The 17,118-nt window shown below is 38.0% G+C and overlaps 1 protein-coding gene across 1 annotated transcript in view; it reads left to right on the top strand.

The window, feature by feature from the left end:
• Positions 1-8,838: 8,838 nt before the first annotated feature.
• LOC121320055 (thyrotropin-releasing hormone-degrading ectoenzyme-like) overlaps positions 8,839-17,118 on the top strand; it is an 83,405-nt gene continuing 75,125 nt past the window's right edge. The window contains exons 1-2 of the mRNA XM_041258209.1: positions 8,839-10,058; positions 14,969-15,242. Coding sequence (XP_041114143.1) covers positions 9,337-10,058; positions 14,969-15,242 — 996 coding nt within the window. The 5' untranslated portion in view covers positions 8,839-9,336. The remainder of the gene's footprint in view (positions 10,059-14,968; positions 15,243-17,118) is intronic.

Genomic DNA, 17,118 nt, shown 5'->3' with positions numbered 1-17,118 from the left:
ATTGCCTTTTTAATTGCTTCCCTGCACTGTATGGTTGTAGAAAGTGATGAGTCTATTACAACACCAAGCTATTTCTGGTAACACTTTACATTAAATTTCTCTAATTACTCTGTATTTACATAGTATTTACTTAGTAAATAAATGTGTACTTACACAATTCTACTATATATATATATATATATATATATATATATATATATGTATATATATGTGTGTGTGTGTGTGTGTGTGTGTGCGTGTGTGTGTGTGTGTGTGCGTGTGCGTGTGCGTGTGCGTGTGCGTGCGCGTGCGCGTGCGCGTGCGTGTGCGTGTGCGTGCGTGTGCGTGTGTGTGTGCGTGTGCGTGTGCGTGCGTGTGCGTGTGTGTGCGTGTGCGTGTGCGTGTGCGTGTGCGTGTTACTTAATACTCTAAAGCACAAAAAATTGGTAAACTGCAGCAGGAGGACAAGATTACTGCTGGAACTCCTAATGCAAAAGCTATAGCTTGACTTTATTTTTGTACATAATTGAACCTATAATTTAATACATATAACTGTAGAGATTGTAAAATAGGGTAGACTTCTTTTAGAATGTTTTTGGTTCCAGTGTACCAGGTGAAGATGAAATACATTATCCATGACATTGCTTCCTAATACTATTCATAGAGCTGCCAAGGTCTGGACAGAGGCGATAGGGAGAATTAATATGAGGGAGGTAAACTGCATCTTCAACAAATTAAGACAAGGCATGTAGCAGGTAGCAGGTGGGGATGTCAGAGGATATTGGTTGGAGTTCAATAAAAATTGAATCCCAGGGTGACAATAACTCACCAGCGAAGTGAATGGGAAATGCTGCTTCATGTCATAGAGATATTTTTTCTTGCGTCAGGGATAACAAAGAGTAAAGTTACAGTAAGTGAACCGCAAAAACAGAAGAAGCAGAAATCATTGGAAATGTTGCTGTACGGATTGCTTCTCCTGTCTGTTTCAATATTGACAAGAATCATTTGACCCCAGTTTATCCCCTCAGTTCCATTCCCTCACAGCAATCCCCAAGAGCTGAGAGGAACTGAAGGACAGAGTGTGTCCTCCTGCTGGAACAGGCTTCACTTTCTATACTTTAATAATAACATCTCCTGGGTGTGTGCATGTGTACGCGTGTGCGTGTGCATGTGAGTGTGCATGTGCATGTGTGTGTGTTTGAAAACACATTGTTACAATTATAAATTTGTAAAACTTCACTATCACTCATTTGGATGGGGTCCTGGATCCTGAACAATGTGTTTATTCCTGGGGGAAGTGAGATGATTCTATATAAAACCACAGCAAGCAGCTGACATGGCCATGTATGGGCAAAGGCATTGTGTAGAGAGGGGTAGGACTGGAAAACGCAGACCATACCCAAAAATGAAAAGTGAAAATCTGAGCATTGCGCTCCATACAACTGTCAGACAACATTCAATTTGCAGGGTGGGCCGACCGGAACATTATTTGTTAAATGTACCTTTTATTTATAAACAGACTATTAACTGTGAACTCATGTGTTTATAAATTTTTGTCATTGTTGTCAAAAAGACTGTTAACTATACTTGTAGTTGTACTGTATGTGATACATATCAATTTGAGTAAAAATCTCCATATATCAAAATTGAATAATTATTACAGAGAATAAGAACAAATTATAATAAATAACCCCAACACTCCAATCCCACAACTAAGCCAATTGCCTCTTCACATCGAGAAGCTCCAGTGTTGAGCTAGTAGGTGAGCTACTAGACCCTGGAGGACAAAGGCCAGGTCAGCGGGCGCCTGGCTAGCATGGGTTCAGTTTTACGTTGAAGAGAAACCGCTACTATGATATCTATCTCTCTCTCTCTCTCTCTCTCTCTCTCTCTCTCTCTCTCTCTCTCTCTCTCTCTCTCTCTCTCTCTCTCTCTCTCTCTCTCTCTCTATATATATATATATATATATATATATATATATATATATAATAACGAGCACTTGAAAGCATATAACTAAATGTGAAGAGTATAACACTCATATTAGTCCTTGATCTAAAATATATTTAATAAATGCTTCTCCAAGAGTGAAAGGAATGATCGAGACAAGTCACGTCAAATGTGATTAATGTTCAATCTTATTGGCATGACAAGGGTCTGCTGCAGTGTTTCGGTGAACAGAGCGGCACAGTGCAGCTGTCCAGGAGGAAACCTACTTACACAAGAGGAGCTGCAGCCTGCTTTTGCAACCTTTGCTGTCTCTTTATTGGCATTGTGTGTGTACAATATATGTGCCTATAGCGTGGTCATTTCCTCAGGAGCTGAAAGGATCCAGTGTTATAAAAAGGAGCTGATCCACTTGGCTTGTCATGTTCTTGACAGTATATAAGCCCTAGAGGGGTTTGCTGTGTGTTAGCTGGCTGTAAATGGTGGGTATTATCTTAAGTTTAAAAGGGTCATGCTTTTATATGGCAAACTAATTGAAAGACATGAGCATACATATATTTACTGTAGTTACAAGTTGCAATTCACTAGGGACAGTCACTGTACAGCTTTGCTAAACTGAAGGTATCATGACAAATTATTTCATTTATTATTTTGTGTAGATAAAATAATTCAGGAGATCAATTTAAACTGGTAGGAACCTCAGGCAATTTAACAGAAAAGGTACATGTTACACCAAGTCCTGTTGGTGGGATCAGCAGTCAGATTGTGTGGAAATATTCCTGCTTTCATTTACTGAAGCTGCTAACAGTTGTAGCAAATTCAAAAAGAATACCAACTTTGGACTGCAACAGCAGTCAATAATTTGCTACACCTAGAGAGATAGTATCATCATTAAAATGAATACTGTAACAAATTATTTACAGGCAAGGTCTTAAATGAATGTCAACATTATTTAAAGGGTGAATATATCATCAGTACTCGGCAACATTGGGATGCACATGCATCAAGTAATGTCTGAAAGAATGCCATGTTTTGCGAGAGTATCCTTTTAATGAAATTAATTAGGGGTGGTTTTTGGTTCAGTAACTTGACTAAACAAAAGGATTAGATTTTGGCATGCTTGCAGATTTGTTATTGTATTTAAAATAATAATAATAATAATAATAATAATAATAATAATAATAATAATAATAATAATAATAATAATAATAGGGAATGTGTTTTATGTAATAGGGAATGTTTTTATGTCAGTTTTTTTTAATTGGCTAAGGAAATGAATTAAAAAAAAGTCCTCTTTATTATGCATAATCAAAAAAAGTAAACTGTATCCCTATCTACCTGCCTCTCAGCGTGTTTGTAAGCTGTCTGTCTGTATGTTACTCAATGTTGTTTTTATATGTGCACAGTAAATATATGTTACCTAAAGTACAGAGTTGCAATGCAGTATGTTTGTATTACAGAATAGCAGTTTGAATTTACCGAATAAACACACAATAACACACAGGCAGTATATACTGTAAGGGTTTGGACTTAAATACCTCTGTAATATATAAAAGCGCATCTCTCTGTTGCAAGTGAATTTAGGTTACAGTGGTCAGAAGAGCAGATGTGTCTGACTTTGATAGAGGGCTGATGGCAGGGGCTTTCCTATCCAGAACAATTTAAGGAGCTTGTTCCCAGGGCCACCCTGCCTGCCCATGGTGGCCCTACAACCCATTGACAGCGTGATGGCAGATGTTTCAATTTGCTTCCTATAACTCCAGCATATTTCACATAAAAAGGCTCTTGAAAAGATTCATGAAAGGGAACACTTTTGTAGGATTTAATATTACCTGTTGTATTGAAAGTACAATTGTGTATTTTTTACTGCTGTATTGCTTTTCTGGTTTAATCTTCCACTGGGTCTAATGGCTGACCGTAGGTGTTACTCACTGATACGTTAATATATGTGAACAACTCACAATCAGTTATTGTATTAAGGAACGTTTTTGTTGTCCTCTCTGGGTTTCCGTTGTGCAATTGATCCTGGATGCCCTGCATGCATTTGTCAATTTAATTGTGCAAACAGTAGTCATGCTTCCAGAAACCTAGCTTCTGCCAGTATGAATTACATTTCTTTACAAAACTATTAGCATACAGTAAAGAAATTGGGAAGGCAATCAATCAGTGCCTTTTCATGTAGGTCAGACACTTTGTGTAGAATAGTGAGTCATTAACCAGCACTTGAAAGACATTTATGATGATTTTCCAGTGATGCAAAACAAGTGCTGGGGCTAGTCCTGTTAATTGATGAAGCCTGTTCTAAATTAAATTCCCTTAGTTATATGTTATAAGTAAATACTTCTGTTAGGGTAAAAATAATAAAATGCACTTTATTTTGTACCATTGCAGAATTTTTAGTGAAAAGAAGCATTGAGGAATGTACAGTATATCCAATGTACTGAGTACTATTCTACATGCCCAGTAATGTAGTGCTGCATTCTTCCAGGGCACTAAGCTCCTTGAACACACAGATAAATGTGATCATTTCCAACTGCAGTATTAAAGGCACAGATTCTGTGATTAACTGAAAATAAACACACCCAAAGTGGGTGATATTGTGGGACATCAATGGGGAAGATGCATAGATATTGCATCTTATAAGAAACTAAGAGGCTGGTCTGATCACCCTGTACCCTGGTTAAGTCATATCTGGATTGCACCAGCCAGCTATTTTAAAAAGTAATCCTGCGATAACACGGAGATTTGTATTTTGCAATCCAGGGTGATGCCTCAGTGCTGTAAAATTCTCTAAACACATTTCCATCCTGGTAGGGTGTAGGTTGATCATGGTGTACGTTACTTTCTCACACGCTTACCCGATATTTTGAATTGAGTATCGTGAAGTGCTGGATGATTTAGATGTATTGTATCACAGCCCCAACTATGGTGCACGACATTAAGAATGATTTGCTGCTAAGCATACCCATACCAAGAATTTCAAGTATGCTTTAGTATACTTTTTAAGTATTCCTTCACCATGTCTTTTCTATGCTTTTTCAGTGGTGTGACACCTAAACTTTTTTAACTACTGCATGCTGTAATATATCACCACACACACTCCAAGTTGACATATATTTCCGTGCTCTAATAGGCATCCAGTTTGGAGAGCAGTATCGTATTTCATGTGTAGTATTGCGATCTACTAGACACTCCCTCTGAAACAACTGCAGTTATTCACTCTTTGATAGTGGCACTTTCCCCCCAGTTTATATTGCCTGCAGTACTACTATAAGGTAAAACAATAATAAACAACATAAATCAGTTTGGAAGGAAGCAATAAATAAATAAATAAATAAATTCAAAATAAACTGGCAAAAAATGACTGGCAATGAGACCCAGTCACTGAATTGTGCCCTAGGTGCTGATTGTTTTAGCTCTGGGTCTACAGGTCCTGTGCAGGATTCTGGTTTCTTGTGAACCAGTGAATATAGATAGATAGCAGGATTCTGGTTTCTTGTGAACCAGTGAATATAGATAGATAGCAGGATTCTGGTTTCTTGTAAACCAGTGAATATAGAAAGATAGATAGATAGATAGATAGATAGATAGATAGATAGATAGATAGATAGATAGATAGATAGATAGGCAGTGTAGGTGGGTCTGGCAGAGTTGAAAGGTCAAACTGTCAAAGGACTGGAATGGAATGAGGAAGGCTGTTCAAAACAAGCTCCAATCCAGGAAAATTTCAAGAAGAATAATCTTGTTTACTGGAGAAACAGAAGCCATAACCACTTAGAATGACCACAAACATTATAGACTTTTTAAGCTACTAGTTCTTTAATAAATGACAGTAGAGGTTTCAGTGAAATCATAGCACAATCAAAACACATTAATAAAGGTGAGATCATAGCACAATCAAAACACATTAATAAAGGTGAAATCATAGCACAATCAAAACACATTAATAAAGGTGAGATCATAGCACAATCAAAACACATTAATAAAGGTGAAATCATAGCACAATCAAAACACATTAATAAAGGTGAGATCATAGCACAATCAAAACACATTAATAAAGTGGAGATCATAGCACAATCAAAACACATTAATAAAGGTGAGATCATAGCACAATCAAACACATTAATAAAGGGCCAGTTGGTAAATCAGGTCATTTGGGTGGGGGGGAAGCGCAGGGCCTGGAAACAAGAGTGTCAATTTTTAATGCCAAAGTTCTTGACTTGGGAGTATTGCTACAGGCATGAGTTGGGTAGTACTGTAGTTACTTGTTACACAGAAGTCAACAATTAAGCAAAGTCCTTTACTAGGGGCTGCAAATGGAACCATATGGTTGCCATAGCAGAGACTCTGCTTCACTGCTCCTAGTGGTGCTTGAAGTACACTACACCACTGCTCGCTTAGCAACAGAAGCCTCTCTCCTTAAAACCAGACTGGGTCAGTATTGTCCTAAGTACTTCTCCCCTGTTCCCTGTTTTCACTTTAAGGTCATTTCACTGGAGGTTTGCCTCTTTAAGATGCCATTGCTAAGACCTACATTTTAATTAACCATAACCTAGACTGAAATATTACTGAGGGAAACTGTTCCAGGTATTCTGTATGTAAGATGTGGTGGCATACTAATAACACATACTAAGCATATCTTGGTGGGGTTTAAACCATTTGTTTGGGTGTTGCATGCACTGTCTGGATCTTTGCACTCATTTATTGATGTCATCGTTTTCTGGTCAGTTTCATAACTCTTCTGCAAAGTGTAAATAATGACCAGTTCCAAGAAATGCTGAATGCTGTGCACGGAACTATACTGAAGACGTAATTTCCCCGACCCCAATACGTTAATGCCACTACAAAGAAAATGCTTATAACGCCGACGTTTATCTTTGCAATAGCTGTAAATCAATGTGGAGTTGTTGTTTTTTTTTTTTTTTTTAAAAGACACATGAAGCATTTCTTAAATAATTTGTATTGTACATTTTCAAGATTGCTTGCGTTGTATTTACTGGCACAGTGTCAAAACTCTACGGTCGAGTTTTCAGGTTCTCCTCGGACAGAGATGAGACGGCAACCATGAGTAGATTTATTATTTACAATAATCAAGTAATCACAAAATGAAATTATAAGTGCGGAAAAGTGAAATCGGGAGTCGAAAATTAAAACAAATTATTGCAAATTGCCCCCCACGTCCCATTGTGTTTCACGTCAAACCTACACCCAATTCTCTTTCACACACATCCACACACTCAATGCACCCCCTGCACGCACACACATACACACCCGCTACACTATCCTGATTCTCTCTCCTGCACCCACCTAGGATCGCTACAGTATTAATAATACTGCAGGAAACATTTTATACCACTACTACCACCACCACCACCACCACCACTACTACTACTACTACTACTACTACTACTACTAATAATAATAATAATAATAATAATAATAGCAACAACAACAACATTTGGTCTTTATCCAGTTATTGCACAAATGAGATGGTCGGTACTAGGCCACAAGGTGGAGTAATTGAGGAGGCAAACCCTTTAAAAGCTCACACAAGTACAAACTGTACAGTAGTATTGAATAGCCTAATCCAAAACCTAATTTTCACAGACTCCAATAAACTGCGTGGTTTAGCTCATAAATGTATGATGAATGATCGGTACAGTTCGTGCAAAAGGGTTAAAGATCTCTCTATGAAGCTCTGCTGGTGTCCTTCAACTCAGGTTAAATAACACTATGTAACACAATGTTTGTTCCTGGGTAGTAAGTGTTATTTCCTAATTGCTTATGCCTCAAAATTATAGAAAATGGCTATTATTCCCCACAAACTTTGCTTTTGTGACCAGGACAGGTAAATTTCAAAATATCACTATTTCCAATGGGAAAACGGGCGAATGTGTGTCTTTTCGTTCACATAAAGTCAGAAAAAAACAACATATGAATCCAAATTAACATGTATTTATACTAAAGTAATACAAAAATGACTACAAAAGATTTAGAAGTGAGTAGTTTTTCGAGATTTACGATTATACTGTAAATTTACAGTATAATCGTAAATCTCGAAAAACAAACAAACAAACAAACAAAAAGCTACAAAGTGTAATTTGAATAACCGAATAAAACGGATTGGCGTTTACATTGCAAAATAATATTATAATAATATTATAATAAGTATATAATATTATAATAATAACTATAATATAATAATAATACTATGATGATGATGATGATGATATTATATAAATATGATAATATATTATTATATTAATAATAATAAATAATAATAATAATAATAATAATAATAAACATGTCCTGTAATATTAATAATATGTTGTATTACGGCACAGTTCATTTGGACTTTTATATGTATAACGTTTTAAACAAGAAATTGTGTAGCATATTTTATACTGAACACACAGTTTATTCATTTTTAAATCCTGTGCTCTACAAACAACCGATGACTATCTGCCTATGAATTCACGTTTTTACCAATAATCTCGCAACCCTGTCAAGGCTCGTCCCAAGCTGCGCCCCCTCCAGCACACACGCACCAGGCTATAGTTACACTATATCACCTGAGAACAAGGCATGCATGCTGTGCTTGGATGCTGGGTTTATTTCAGAGGGGTGAAATATCAACCGTTCTGGTCAAGGGATGTTAAAAAAATAAAAAGTTAGAGGGGCCCCTGACATCGTGCCGCACTAGATGATGAGTCTTTGCTGCCGGAGTGTACGTTGTCAGCTGAATATATATTTTTGTTCAACATATGCAGAGAGAGAGAGAGAGAGAGAGAGAGAGAGAGAGAGAGAGAGAGAGAGAGAGAGAGAGAGAGAGAGAGAGAAGGGGGAGGACGGCGTGGGGGCCGCACCCCCTTCCTCCCCCGAACAAGAGGGCTTGAGCACTGCCTGAGAGCCGCTGTGAGTCTTTTTGGAGTGGGCTGCAATCTGCAGGTCGTGGTCTGTGTAGCACAGCTCTGCCTTGAATGAGTGAGGGACTGATAGGGAGAGAGGTTTTCTTACTATGTGTGCAGAGTCTATGGCTCGCTTTCTTTGCAACATCGTTCCTGTTGTGAGACTGGGATCTTAAAACAAGCAAACAAAAAAGAATAAAAACAGACACAAATGATGAGGAAATGTAATCTTGGATAAACCGAAAGCGCTTGTTGTGGACTGTGCTTCAGAGCGTGATAAGATAAAAGTAGACCATCCTGCTATTTTGGAACTATAAAGACGATTCGTATCATGTTCATGTTGTGAAATAAACATTTTACTATTGAATGTACAGAATGCCGGGGTAGACTTTTATGCCGACTCTCAAATGTGTCGCTACCGGAGCTGAGTTACTCCGGTAACCTATTCACTTTTTTTGTTGTTTATTTGCCTGTTGCCTTCAAGCTAATAGCTACTGAGGGTAGTATGGCTTTGGACGACAGACGTGAAGAAAGCTTATCTTTCACGCCAATGGTAATGGAAGACACGATGAGGAACGGCAGAGGCCTTTCAGATCAGTGGGCGGACACCGTAGTGGTAAGACCCCGGACCACGGAGCGGAACATCACCGTGCACAAACGACTTGTCCTGGCTTTCGCCATCTCCATTCTGACCCTCATCATCGTGACCGTCATCGCTGTGCTGCTCAGTGTCAGATTCGAGGAGTGCAGCGGCGACAGCACCGCCAGCGCATCTCATGCGAACCTCACAAAGTTCAACCAGTCACGGGATGCTCGGTTCAGCCACAGGAGCGAAGACTCCTTGCATCCCTGGCGGCAGTTGAGGTTACCCGCTTCACTGAGACCTCTCCAGTATGACCTGCACATTACTGTGTTTATGGACAACTTTACTTTCTCTGGAGAAGTCAGCATTGAACTGCAGTGCCTCAACTCCACAAAGTACATCGTTCTGCATGCGGACAGGCTGCTGGTGCAGAAAGCAGTGGTGCACTCAGAGAGCAAGAAGACGAAAGCGCTCAAGATTCACCGGCACTTCAGATATCCAGCGAATCAAGTTTTTGTTATCGCTATGCACAAAGAACTAGAGTCCCAGAAAAATTACAAAGTGAACATAACTTTTCACGCGCACATAGAGGATGAACTTCTTGGTTTTTTCCGCAGTTCCTATGTATTCTACGGAGAAAAAAGGTATGGAAAAAACTCAAATGATATGTGTTGTTGCTGGTTCTGAATACATTTCGAATATGTGAGATTGATCTTTAGATGCACTCTTGCTGTTTTAAGCGCTTGTTAAATGTGCTGATAAAAATGTATTTAGACATTATTATTCGGAACTGTTGACAGGTTAGCTAGCTCTCGATTTGAATGATCGTTTATGTTTATTTTTTGACAGATGATAGGAACGGCCTGCATTATCACAGAAGGGATACTGAACCAAACCGAGCCATTTAAACTTCAGTGGCAAGCATGACTCAATTAAGCGTGCAGGCACCCCTCTGCACTGTCTTTAACGGCTCATTGCTGTGGGTTACGCGAATATGTAGTATGTACAGCTATGGACACACGTTTTGCATCACCTAGAATTTTAGGCTTGAGACATCCCAGTAATTAAAACAAACAAACAAACAAACAAACAAAAAACCGATATAAACATAATTTAGATATTATTTAACATCATGTTATCAAAGACATTACTGAATGATATCGCAAGTCTACTAGAAGCCATAATAGTAGTACAGTATTTCATGTTAGATTTCGAAATTACACAGTTTTTCGTTACATATACGGCAAACTACAAAGCTGTATGTAATTCGATATGTTAACGTAAGATTATTCAGCAGGTTTCAATCGACTTTATGAAGCAAAATTAGGTATCGGGTGACGCAAAACCTTTGGTCATAGCTGTATAAGGGCGAGCCCTAAAACAGCTTATTGATTATAAACAACCAATTTGGTGCGAATTGAATTATTTTATTAATGTTAACCCACACAATTATAGTACTCCTTAACGTTATAAAAGACATATGCGGAATATTGGAATATCGACGCGGCAACCTCCCCATTCCTTTACCGCCCCTTCAGCATAAACACTTCTGACCTAATGTCAAAACTTAGCAGACTGGTATAAACTGTCTGAGCTCATCAGCTACAAGTTTGCTCAAAGACGTGAATGTAAAACACACATTAGCGAATCAGCTTACCAAGATAACACATAGACTACATTAAGAAATAATACAGACATGTGGAATATCCTTCTACCACATCACCCCTCCACACTTCCAATAGAAACACGGAACAGCAAGTCAAACTGATCACATCAACACTTTCGATTAGATATCACTGACACTTCCATTTCCTAGTTTATTTACTGTATGTATTGCTAATGAAATTTGCCCCAGTACAGGACTGCATTCCACACAAGTCATTTTGAAAAACATGTTCACTCACTATAGGGTATAGACGGCAACAGTGATACATTGTCAGTGCCTCAGAGTTTCATGCATTTAAATGAGGATTTTTTTTTCCACTTATCTACACACCATACTCCACACTGTTAAGGGAAAAAATATATATATTAAAAATACAAAACTGAAAGATCATAATTGGATAAGTCTCCCCCCCCCCAGTTAATACTTGGTGGAAGCACCTTTGGCAGCAATTACAGCTGTGAGTCTGTTGGGATAGGTCTCTATCAACTCTGCACACCTAGATTTGACAATATTTGATGCTCTGTCAAGTTCCTTGGGGAGTGTTGATATACAGCAATCTTCAAGTCATACCACACATTTTCGATTGGATTTAGGTTGGGGCTCTGACTGGGCCATTCAAGGACATTTCCCTTTTTGCTCCTTAGCCACTCCAGTGTAGCTTTGACTGTGTGCTTTGGGTCGTTGTCATGCTGAAAGGAGAACTTCCGTCCCAGCTTCAGCTTTCTTGCAGAGGGCAGCAGGCTTTCCTCAAGGACTTCTCTGTACTTTGCTCCATTCATTTTCCCTTCTATCCTGACAAGTGCCCCAGTCCCTGCCGATGAGAAACATGCCCATAAGATGATGCTGCCACCACCATGCTTCACAGTAGGGATTGTGCTCTTTGGGTGATGTGCTGTGTTGAGTTTGCGCCAAACATGATGCTTTGCATTTAGGCCAAAAAGTTCTATTTTAGTTTTGTCAACCACAAAACTTTTTGCCACACTTCAAACAGGATTCAAGGTGTGCTTTCTTGAGTAATGGCTTCCTTCTTGCCACCCTACCATACAGGCCAGATTTGCGGAGTGCTTGGAATATTGTTGTCACATGCACACTTTGACCAGTCTTGGCCATAAAAAGCCTGTAGCTCTTGCAAAGTTATCACTGGCCTCTTGGTAGCCTCTCGGTAGCCTCTCTGATGAGTCTCCTTCTTGCTCGGTCATCCAGTTTGGTTGGCCTGATCTAGGCAGGGTCTTGGTGGTGCCATACACCTTCCATTTCTTAATAATTGTCTTGACCGTGCTCCAAGGGATATTCAAGGCCTTTGATATTTTTTATACCCATCCCCTGATCTGTACCTTTCAACAACTTTGTCCCGGAGTTCTTTTGAAAGTGCCTTGGTGCTCATTGTTGAGTCTTTGCTTTGAAATGCACTACCCAGCAGAGGGAACCTACAGGAACTGCTGAATTTATCCTGAAATCATGTGAATCACTACAATTTAACACAAGTGGAGGCCACTTAACTTGATGTGTGATTTTGAAGGCATTTGGTTACATCTGAGCTAATTTAGGATTGCTATTACAAGGGGGGTGAACACTTATCCAACTAGGCTATTTCAGTTTTTATTTTTAATTAATTTTCTACAAATTTCTAGAATATTTTTTTTGCTTGGAAGTTGTGGGGTAGGATGTGTAGATAAAAAAATAAATTAATGCATTTTAATTCCAGGCTATAAGGCAACAAAAGGTGAACATTCTGAAAGGGGGTGTAGAGTTTTTATTTGCACTGTATATAGTGCTGTGCAAATGCTAGCCTTTGGTTATGTTTCTGTTTTGCATTAGCATCCAAATAAAGTTGCAGTACACATGAAGTTGAAGTGCTTAGGGCAGGTACCGAACTCCGAGGATTAGTTCAGAAGGGCAATTTAATGACATTTTCTTTTTGCTAGTCCCTTTATTACCTGCAGACTTCCTCCAAGTTCACTTTCTTTTTTTTAATATACCAAAATATGCACTTTACTGATACTTTCCATGAATGCACCTCTTTATTGTTTCTAATGATAACCCTGCCTTGAATAAAGTAACAGCAGTAATATACTAGTTTGCCAGCCTCCTGAATGCAAGCCAGCTGGAGTCCTAGTTGTGGAGGATAATAAACAGATTATGTTGCGGAATTAAGGCTGACTTTTTTTTCCTTGACACTGAAACGTACATTCTAGCCTGACTGGCAGAAAAAACATTCATGAAAAAAACCAAAGGCAACAGTATATGAAGTTAATTCTGTCTTTATTAATAAACAAATCACTCTGTCACTAGTGATACAAATGTTGCATAACACCCCTGCATTGAGATAAAGCAGTAAAGCTGTCACGCTCTATTCCCACCGTTAGTTGTTTTCATAAACATCATGGTGCCATTGGTAGTTATTGTAGCTATTATTGTGGGATGTAAATGTAATACAAGTATCTTAGTGCTTAATGCAATCAGCAGCACATCATTTGATGGGCCACAGGATGTGCAGTGGATTCTTTAGGTGGCAGTTCTCTAAATGTTAGCAGCAGCCATCTGTTGATCAGTGAACAATGTGCTTATTTCAATCTATGCCAGCTCCACCAATGACTCCCACACAGCCATCTCACTTTTGGAACATTTTCAAAATAGTTAAGAAATTATATTTTTGTCTTTCTTAGATGCAAAGAAAGATGTTCTTTGAATAAGTAAGGGAATCACAATAACAGCACTCCATGGGCCATCTCAGGGGTGTTAGAGTTTAAATGCTTCAATGTTTGCCAAGTTTTAAACATTCAATTTATCTTCGTTTAACCGTTGCTGAGAATATGCAGGCCAAATATAGGAGCTAGCCTTAGTGTTTACATAGTACAGTATTAAGTGTACAGTGTAAGCTACACTAATTTCATATTTCTTCATGGTGTTTTCCATATGCAATTAAATATTGTACACATATACAGGCTACGTTCTCAATGCTGTTAAACTCCAATTCATCATTAACACTTTCAGAAAGGAGAAATGCACCCAATAAAGTTACCAAACCAGAATTAAACAATCCAGACTTTTAATTCAGGGGCTTGTATGAAACAACGTACTGTATTAAGTTTCTTATTCATTTTACACGTTTAATTGGTGTTTTTTTTGCATTCTGCTGAATTGTGCTGCTCACAATTAGGAGTAAATGGCTTTGAGAATCTAGCTCACAGTCTTTTACACAAATACTTTTTGCAGAAACACAAAGAATGTGATGATGAGCTTCTTACAATGGCTTTCTGATTGATTGGTAACAAGCATTCCCAATCCGCTAACATTAAAAAATGTTGATGTGTTTAATACTGAAGTTGAAATGCTTGGGAAATCATATAGAAGCTAACAGCTGTATTCCATCTGTTAGGGGTCCTAGATCCGTTTCCTCATGCAGGGAAGAAGGATTGATTTCAGAAAATCGTCAGGGATGGCCCTGCATATCAATATAGCAGTCTCTCTTTTTGCACTCCTTGGAAGCACTAGACTGAAATACTTCTTGAAGTCGTTTATAGGGGGTCTATTAAATTGATTTAAAACAGAGGCATGTCAAAATGCAGCTGCTGTTTAGGTAATCAAAGCCCTTTGTGTGCCAAGTTTATGCAAATCAAACACCTTAACAGGGATCAGTCTAGCCGTGGGTCAGCCTGTGATAGTATTGTGAAGTGAGATGCATGGGAAATTGATAACGGGGATTCTGCAGCACTTGTGGATGCTTGCGAGACAGGAATGCAAGTGCAGGGTTATCTGCATCAGATCTGTAAGTTTTTTTATAATGTCAAGGTGTACTATAATTATGTGGTTGACATTTACTTTCTTTGAGGAATTGTCTCTTTATTGTTGCTTTAGCTAATTATTTACTCCTTGTCTTTGTTTCAGGTATCTTGCAGTAACCCAGTTTTCTCCCACCCATGCAAGAAAGGCCTTTCCCTGTCTTGACGAACCTATCTATAAAGCATCATTTAAAATCAGCATTAGACATGAAAGCACGTATTTGTCTCTGTCCAACATGCCGATCGAGGCCTCGATTTCTGAAGATGATGGATGGGTCACTGACTATTTTTTTAGGACTCCTCGAATGTCCACTTACTATCTTGCCTGGGCAGTGTGCAATTTCACATTCAAGGAAACTGTTACAGATAGCGGTATCACAGTAAGTGCCTTTTCTGTTACTTTTAATAGATATTGATTGCACAGTTCCTCAGACTTAAGAGACTGTACAGTGGTGTCAGGCCGTAGAAATTGCCTCTGGCTCTAGCAGAATACACTCTTTACAGTATGTACTGTAAGAACCCCACAAAACTATCTGACCACAAACTACAGCAGTTTGTCACACAGTAGATTTTAAAATATGAAGCTGGAGGGCCAGAGAAGCATAATAGGGTGATGTTGCTAGAGGCAATAAAGTTAATAAAATAACCTCTCCTGTAACAGCACATTATTATTATTATTATGTTGCGCTGAATTTGGAAGTTTCTTGCTTGACTTTATTGAAGAGACCTTGTGCCGCAAAGCATTAATATGATTGGCTGTACTGTAGATATAACGCGTACACCTGTATTCTGATTGGTTGCCGCAATGCGGCACAAACCTTTAATTGGTTTGAGGTTAGTTTGGCTTGTCATAATGTCTGCTATATTAATTATTCATATTCAATAATATTTGCTCTTGTGTAGCGCTGATGATGTTAATTATATAAACACTTACTTAACATTTCCTAAACAGTAAGCCATTTAGGAAACGTTTTTAGAATTTTAATCATCTTTTCAATTGTGAGCTGTATCCCATTTTGAAATGACATCTCCTATTATATTACTTCCCAGTTGGCTAATGCATGGTCACATGACTGAAAATTGTGCTGTTTCCAAAAAATTAAAAAAAAGGTCTGCAGTCAAGTGCCCTCTGACACCAGCCCAGAAAAGACAAAATGGCAGACCAGCCAGAGTTCTTTTAGATGAAAATGTTTTAATAATTTAATAGATTTGAGTTTATCAAACAGATGTTGACTGCAGTCTTCACCTTATATTGGAAAACAGTTCCCTTTGGGTTGAAATATACAACATTACTAATTAGCAGTTTAAGAAGTTGCAAAATACACTATCGTGGAAAGTTAATTTGGTTTAATTCAGCTTATATCTTAGAGGGCCCAGTTTTAAAACAAGTGCAAAAGCAAAGGTAAATTATTTTAAAAAAAAATTATTAAAATAGTATTTTATAATTAAAATATTATTAATAATTATATTTAAAAAAAAGCGCAAAACAACATAGATGCAGGAAGGAGCGAGGGGTTTACTTTTCTGAGAAGTTCCACACTTGTTTTATCTTGTTAAAATGTAACTGAAGTTAGGCTAAAAATAGAAACACGCAAACATACAATAAATAAAGAAAGAAAGAAAGAAAGAAAGAAAGAAAGAAAGAAAAAGAAATAAGCGGCACATCAAGGAACCAGTGTAAACATAACAATCTTAGGAAACAGAATTTACAATTGATTTGAAAGTTAGAAGGCTCTCAATTATTTGAAAAGGTTTTTGCATATTGCTAAACATTGTATCTTTTTATTTCACAAACCAAAAGATATTTCTGACATAGTATATATAAAAAAGAAAAAAGCACAAAAGCGTAAACAAAACAACAAAAAAATCACCTCTATGGTGATTTTTGTTTGATTTCCATTAAGCCCCTAATTACAGGAATGAATACATTGAAATACACAATGCTGTATTCACACTGCTGATGTAGAGTGATTGCCATGTAGAAACCATTAGCATGTGCAACCTGCAGTGCTTTTGAAATGAAGAACGCAATGCATTCAGATCAGACTACAGTAAAATGAGTTTCACACTGGAGATTTTGCAACACATAATGTGACTGGTGTGTGTGATTGGGGAAATGAATTCTGGTACAACTTGATTAATTAGTTGAAGGCTTGAAATGACCCTGTTTACATTTTCAAGATGTGAGATGATACATTTAACAGACAATTTTGCAGAGTAATTTGTATAGATGTCTGAAGGCATACAGTAGGCATA

This window comes from Polyodon spathula, chromosome 8, assembly GCF_017654505.1.
Source record: "Polyodon spathula isolate WHYD16114869_AA chromosome 8, ASM1765450v1, whole genome shotgun sequence".
Lineage (NCBI taxonomy): Eukaryota > Metazoa > Chordata > Actinopteri > Acipenseriformes > Polyodontidae > Polyodon > Polyodon spathula.
This window is presented reverse-complemented; position numbering and strand designations above follow the sequence as displayed.